The 8,069-nt window shown below is 40.7% G+C and overlaps 1 protein-coding gene across 1 annotated transcript in view; it reads right to left on the reverse strand.

Annotated features, from left to right (window-relative positions):
- hapln1a (hyaluronan and proteoglycan link protein 1a) overlaps nt 1-1,830 on the reverse strand; it is an 8,451-nt gene extending 6,621 nt beyond the window's left edge. Inside the window, exon 1 of the mRNA XM_034872599.1 lies at nt 1,507-1,830. Coding sequence (XP_034728490.1) covers nt 1,507-1,594 — 88 coding nt within the window. The 5' untranslated portion in view covers nt 1,595-1,830. The remainder of the gene's footprint in view (nt 1-1,506) is intronic.
- Nucleotides 1,831-8,069: the final 6,239 nt, after the last annotated feature.

The following is an 8,069-nucleotide window of genomic DNA, read 5'->3' on the forward strand; positions in this document are numbered from 1 at the left end:
CATCCCCATCCCCAGCCCCAGCCCGAAAACCAAGCCCCAGCCCCAGCCCCAGCCCATTTCCGGCCAAGTTCCGGCCAAGTTCTTTTTCCCACCCAGTCCTAGCAACAGAGCCAAGCCTCACTAACCAACGACTACAGTGAGCATTAGACTTAACAGACTATTACCTCACAGGGAAAGACAGAGTCATTGGCTGCTGTTCAGAATGGGGCTCTATGCGTTTGGCGGCGAGTCATTAATCTTTACTTCGCTCCTGTCCGACTGCCTGTTACCATGGAGGATTTCCAAAAGCTCCCAGTGCCAGACTGAGTCAGTAGGTTTAAGGACAGGCAACGCTCCATGAGCGGACCGTGAATACACAGCTCACATGGCTGATAAAAGCCATACTGTATGGAACAATGATTAGGCCCACCTGAGCCTAGCCAATGTTTTAACGTAATGCATACAGTGATGTCATGTACAAACATAGCATACTTCATAGACACATAGTCACACACCTGTGGCATCACTGGCTAATGGGAGAAATTCCAATGTTTGGATAAGACAGCAGGATCTCCTCCAAGAGTGAAATTTTTCTCCCCACAGACAAACCATTTCCTCCTGTCTTAAAAGAGAGATAGAGCTGAGATACCCCTAGTTCTACATCTACTGAGTCAGCTTGCAGGGCTGCTGAAGGCGCATTAAATGTCACTCATATAACATGAGAGCTCCTACTGTTGGTAGAGCTTCTAACAATCTGGTATTTGCAGCAACCATCTTCATTTGTCAACCTGTATGCAGGTGTGAATTTGAATTGTAATAGCCTCATGATGGGGTGCAGATTCTCTGTGATAGAATGTATTTTATTTTATCTCTGACACAGGAAGAAAAAGACAGACAACTAATAAAATGACGAGGAAACTTTACTGTGGCAAATTCCTGACTATTTTTGCAGTCTAGTGAGAATTGAAATCCAAAGATGGAAAAGCATGACTATCCCATTCAGCCACAGAGGATCCTGTGACCCATTGAGTAAAAGTGCAACCCACAGGATTAGTGGTGTGGTTTTCATTCAGTAGTGCGGGCAGTGAGCCTCTATGAATGGCAGCGTAATTTGCAGTTTTCACCAGTTTTCAGTTCATGCTGTGGTTGTCTGTGTGTCAATGAGTCAATGGTGAGTCACACTGTTTGAAAGTGAGTGTGTGTGTGTTTGTGTTTGTGTGTGTGTGTGTGTGTGTGGGTGTGTGTGTGTGTGTGTGTGTGTGTGTGTTTGTGTGTGTGTGTGGGTGTGTGTGTTACCCCAGAGACGCCTCTGTTACCTACTGATACAAAGACCCTGTTGTTACACAAGCCTCAGCTGTGGTGCCACTTAGCTCAGGTCCCTTACACAGCTCATCATCAAGTTCTTCTTTTCTTAATTCACAGTAATATTCTTGCACACACAGACACGTCATGCATTCACAAAACAGGGCACTCCTAATCACCCACATACCTATACGTCAAACCTTTTTACATGATTTCCAATCTTACCTGTTGGTTGTGAGGGTGAGCTCGGCATACTGTAGGCACTGCCAGCCAGGGTCAGGGAGATCATTATAATGCACAGCAGACTTGTCATTTTCTCTTTTTTTCCACACAAAGTGCCCTCTCCAATAAAGATATAAATATAAAACTGAAAAGAAAAAAACAGCACTAAGTTATCTTAGTTTTAAATATTTCAAAAGAGCCAAATGTTAGCTTCAACTATTTTTCTTTTGTTTTAATTGTTATTTATCTAGCTGTCCCTCTTTCTTTCTGTCTTTGTACAGCAGCTGCCTGTGGTGCTACCGGAAAGTTTGGGCTCCTCAGAGGTCCAGACAAGTGCCTTTTATTGTAGCCCTACATGGTTGAGACCACTCCCCCTCCCCTCAGCCCATCACCATCCACAGCTCTATACTGGCTCCCATTTGCCGCATTATTTACGAAAAACTCCCTCCTCTCCCTTGGGAGAATAATGGATGGAGCAAACCTCCAAACAATTAACCTGCAGCTCATTATCCAGAGTAACTTGCGTATTAGAAGAAGTGGTACTATAGTGATTCCCATGAGGAATGCAAAACAGTAAAAAAAACACAACTTACGTAAAAACCCTTGCAAATCCTCATTAGAGACAGTGACTTAAACATAATCCTAAAATATACAGATTACTTGGCTTCACATCCATTGTCTCATGACCTGCAACCTTGGTATTTCTTTACTCAATTAACTCCTTCTGGTTTACACTACATTTAAAAATGTCTGTTTTACGGTCTCTTTATCAGGATTCAATTATAGAACTCAATGTTAATGATCATAAGTTAAACATTTTTCTCATGGCCTAAGCTCTTCTCTCCATTATTCTGGGTATTCTGTCCATACCCACAGAGACACACTCACTTATAATAAAAGCAAGTCACTTAACAGCCTTGTTGGCTTATACATATATTTAATGCAAGACCGTGACATGTAAAAGGGTCATAAAAACGATGTAGGCCTGCCTACAAGTCATACTTTGCCTTATCCTCCTTCCGCTTTTTTTATGTAGTATTACTCTCCTCTTTACTGTATTTCTTTTCTCTATAGCATTTATTATGTATACATTTGAGGCTAAGCTTTTTCTATTTGAAAGTGTTTAAAGTTGTGTTATAAACATCTGTAACTAAGATAACAAGCAAGCTGATACCCACCCTCCCCAAAGTTAGACGTGTCCTTATTTGCTGTAAATTGTGAGAGCATGTTTCTCTCTTCTCTTCTGACGCTGTAGAAGACCAGAAACAGCAGAATAGATTTCGGAAGGCAGGACATAGATTTGCGACCAACCTTAGACCAGGGAGGCTGTGGGGTCTCTCCTAAATGTTTTCTCAGCCATCAATATAGTCCTTTAAAGATGGCAAGGCAGGGAGTGGAGCGACATGATGCAGATGCTATTCAGGACCTCTCCATTGCTGGAGTTTTTACAGCTGGGAAAACTTGAGCTGTTTTCTTTTTGTCTGTCTATCTTTTTTTCATCTCTGCCCTGTCTGCCAATCCTTCTAACCCTGCAGAGATGTCAACAGAGTCCATGGTGGGACTCAACTGTAGTCTTGCCCTGGGCACATCCTATCTGCCCCTGCTTTTGATCCTCTGGAGATCTAATGAACTGTTACATAAGGTGACCATAGGCCCCAGAACACACAGTGAAATTATAAACGTACATGGCCCCAGCGTAGGGCTACAGAGACTCACGACTCAGACTGTGAGCTACATTCACCTATGGCAGCATCTGTGAGACACTTTGAGAATATCAAAGCCGATGTAGTCCCCCAATTTAAGCAATTTGACTGTTAACGGCAAAATTGCTGCTTAAAAGCACTTCCTCCCCCCTTCCCGCCATCAAACAATCACCAACCACTTGTGAGCACATTATGTGTGAACATGTGTTTGAAAGAAAAGACTTTTGTGTTACAATATCCCTATTTATTCCTGCTTGATAAAATAATAAAAAGAAGACTAGCTGTCAGCAGCTTTGGCAGTGAAGGTAGATGTCGTGTGCATGCACGATGGAGGAGTAACAGAAACTAGTGCAATGTGCTGCCATTCCATCAACAGATATCTAAGCCACATAAGAACACTATGAATATGTGAGTGGTCAACATAATTGTTTTTGAAAGACCTTGGCATTTATAAGAACTACAGTGCAGTTTCAGGTTTGGAGAAACTGCATAGTTTGATTTCTGCTCAACATCAGAACTCCTCAGTGTTCCCCGCTAATGAAATGTGAGTGATGAAATGTTAAATAACTGCTGTGAATTACCAGCTGCATGAATATATATGCAGATAGATAGATAGATAGATAGATAGATAGATAGATAGATAGATAGATAGATAGATAGATAGATTACTGTTTTTTTCTTTTTCTATCTGCATGTCTTGCTAACCACAAGAACCAAGTAAAAGCTTTTTGACCATGACATGTTCTTCATGAATCACTTAAAGGAAGTACTTTTTTGGGTGAAATTTCATTTCTGACGTCTTTTCCAGACAAAAACATAACTGTTAAACTTTGCCTATAGCCAGGTTTCCTTTTAAATATACAAATACTATTATATACAAATGTTTAAGAAAGAATATTAGAAGTTGTTTCATCAGAATAGGGTTGGCGCTAATTTGCCCGTCAAGTGCTATTTATACCTTTGGAGAATAATGGAAATGGAACGGAAAACCAAAAGCGTCATCTGAACTACAGTATGCCTGCTAGTCACGCCTCTTGTGCAGAGAAAATACCGAGCGGACTCCCCAGACCAACGCTCAATCTTAAATCTATTGAGCTTGGCTTGGTCTGGTGTTAGCCGGACTACGTTTCCACCTCAGTCAAACTCGAAAATGTGCATAACAATTCGTAGATGAAAACCACTTACTGAAGCAAAAAAGTCCAATGAAGAACACATTGGAATCCCTACATTTAGGAACTTACACACTGAGTACTTTTACAATTTAACCCTTCATCATCAAGCAGACCTAGGCCCAACCTTAAACATGCAGTATACTTGAGAGTCTCTGTTGCAAAATAAGCTGAAAATGAGCATTGGCATCTCCATGAATTGCACTTTTCCGAGATTGGCAATGCTGTTGAGCTAGTAAGTTTGTTAATACAAGACTAGTGTATACTGTATATACAAGAACATGTGTCAATCTTTTGCATATTGATTAACTTGGTATTATCAAATGCATCTGAATATGTGCACATTCGGGAGAACAGAATGTACTGGCTTGTATATATGTATATTGGATGTCTTGTGGCGGAGGAGTCCACCCAGAGACTCCTTCATGGGTCTGTTGTGTCAGAGCCAAGTCTCACGGCCATGAGCGCATTCACAGCTGGCTCTCTGCAGTCTGAGCTCCCAGCTCTTGGATGGGTGGTACAATTCCTGTTAACACATAGAAGCCCTTTGGGTCCAGGCCATAAGGGGCATACATATGGACATGACTGACCTTTGGGAACATCTTATATCAACCTTTCTGTAAGGCTGAACAGGAAAAGGTCAAAGCTATACAAGCATGGGTTATGGCACGTTGGACTAATTCAAAATAGCCACCGCCAAACATGTGGTCCTCATTATCTGCACCAGTACAACATGTGATTAAACTTGGAAACATTCCTGTAGATGACGAGGGGATAATACGCTGTTTGCTCCTGGTAGCAAGGCAGTGATGAAACAATGAAGTGAGCAACTGGGGCTTTAAAAGGTCTGGGCGGGATGAGAAAGCAAACGGAATACATACGTGAGCAGAGTAGTTCAACGCCAAACAAGGAGCAGGCGTGGTCAACCCAAATCTCTTGAGTATTTCTTTTGCGTATAATGGGTGCCTACCCAATTCTGAGGCCACACAGCTGTTGTGTCACAATCTTATGTCATCCATATCAGATCAGGGATGAATGAAAAGAGCATGTCTTATTTTACATTTTGTAAAGAATATTCTCTGTCATCAGATCCCGAGTAGAGATGGTTCCACACATGGTAGCCTTTGCTTCTCTGGCAGTTCTGTGTGCCATTTGTGTGCAGTGGCTTAATGGTATCCAGGGCGGAAGTGGCAGCAGCGTGGTAGGACTGTGCTTGGGTATTAGCACGTGTTATTCATCTGCTGCCCTCGACACGGAAACACACACGCCCCAATGCTGCAGTTACTGTAAGAAACCCTACAGGTTCAAATGATTCTTCACAGCCAAGTGAATCAAAAGATCATGAAACAATTAAATGTATATTGACATGTATGTCTGGTATGGTATGACTGGCTTGGATGCTTTACATTATTTTCTGTTGTGATGGGAATTTATGATTGATCTTTTGTCTTTGGTGTCTTACCATCAGACATCAATATTCAGTGGTGGACTGTAATTAAATACATGTACACTGTACACTGTAGTACGCTGTACTTCTACTCCATCACATTTAGGGAGAAATGTACTTTTTGACAGCTGGGGTTACTCTGTAGATCAAACTTTTAAATTCGTAAAGCACATGATCATCTTAGAAAACTGTTGCAAAGCTGTCATTAAATACAGCAATTTACAAAGTAGCCTTAAAAAACTGCCTACGCAGTAAGGCAATTAGTCTAATCCAATAATAATAACACTCTTTAGGAACTATTCTTAAAAGTAGTGAGTACTCTTCCTTTTGATACTATAGATACATTTTACTGCAAATAATTCTGCCTGTCTACCAAAGAAAGGTTTGGAACTTTTCTTTGAATTAGAATATTTCTTTTAATGAAGTATTAAAGCATATTAAACTTGCAAAGAACTTCTTATTTACACATTCAGCAGTTATAGAGCATCATTAGCATTGATTTAGAATTGTTCTGGGCATCTTCTGTGCAATGTTTTGGGCATCTAATGGTGTTTCTCCAGTGCATGGTATCTCCGCGACCTGCCTCAACACTATTCCCCTTTTTTGATTTTCCATTACAAAAAAAGGTCCCTTGTACCTGCTAACAGGTACTTTCTTTAGTACCACCTCATTCGAGGTTCCAAGTGAGCTGACCTAGCTTTGCTTTCAGTCTCCACCAACTCCTAAAGGAATATCTGGCTCTGTTGCTGCTAAATGTGTCACTATACAGTATGTTTGCCAGCTAGTTGAAAATCAAAGTAAAAGAAAATCATCTCAGTACCTCTTCCAACACTGCCTTCATCCAATTATTTTTGAGATGAGATCTTACATAGAAAAAGGACACCAACTCTGCATCGGTCCTCATGCTGAACCAACAGAAAAACATAGTTTACAGCAGTAGAACACACATAGGATGGCTTTTACATCCTAAAGTAATTGTTTCAGTATTTAAATACTGCTGTGTCACAAGCAGCCATTTGTTTTGGCTTTTCTCTTTGTATCCTTTTTCTTCCTCTCCCATCAGATGGTTTGCCTTCTTCTGTCACTTCCCTGCCAAGCTCTCATCAGGGGGGCATGTGGGTGTATGGCTCCATGTTAGCCACAGCTGCAGAGGACTTTGGGAGACTCACTGCAGTTACACAACTTAAGATATTACGCCAGTAATGTCAGCTCACAATATTAAATCATGGTGTTAAAGGTGTGTGTTGGCAGGGTTTTACAAAATGTTTGAAAGAGATCAAATAAATCAGTTGTATCAATGTATATCACAATGCACCACAAGTGGTTATTTTCAGCATTGACATTTGAATATTTTTTATGGAGCAATAGAAATGTCCAGAGATGTCTATTACTACCATTTCTCGTAGACATTTTTGTCTTAGCTTTGCCTAAAATATCTTCTGTTTGAAAAAAACGTCACAAGTGAGAGTGTGCAGCAGTGTTGCAGTTTTACATATACACATTTACACACACTGTAACTGACAGAATACACTCCAGAAGTTTCTTAGTCACACATGACTCAGAGCAGTATACGTGCGTCTGAGTCACGCCTCACAAGACAAACAGCCCATGATCTGAATGCAGTGTGAGGTTTAACTGGAAGCTGCAACTGAATTGATTTCACCTGTGTTTCAGGTGAGCTAATGGAGTCTGGGTAGTCATGACACAGTGAGTAACCCATGGAGGTTGCCATGCAACAGTCATACAGAGCAATAGAGCAAACTCTAATATGGTCTCCATCATTAACAAGAATGAGGAAAGAGGAAAAGATAATAAGGTGATACATGTGTTCCTCAAGATTTCCCTGATAATGGAACATTCAAACACTGTTTAATTTTTGATGCATTTTTTTATCTTACTACAAATCATGAACACTAGTCAAGTGTATTAATCTATTTATATTGCCCAAAACCACAAATCCAAAGGGCTTTACTTTACAATCTGTGTAACAATCCCAGACAGTCAAGCATGCTTTAGGCAGCCATTACAACACAGTGAACATTATGTCAACTTCAACGTTAACTTTATTTGAAGTTATTATGTGTCCCTGAAGGGCAGTTGACTTTGCAGCATAGACTGCAACATAATAAAGCAAACGTGAAATAACATAAGTCATGGCAACACAGAATCAGCAGCACTGCCTCATTGAACTGCACAATCATTGGAACAGTATAAGGAACAATTCGTGATGCTATCCTATAATGCCCT

This window comes from Etheostoma cragini, chromosome 5, assembly GCF_013103735.1.
Source record: "Etheostoma cragini isolate CJK2018 chromosome 5, CSU_Ecrag_1.0, whole genome shotgun sequence".
NCBI classification, from domain to species: Eukaryota; Metazoa; Chordata; class Actinopteri; order Perciformes; family Percidae; genus Etheostoma; species Etheostoma cragini.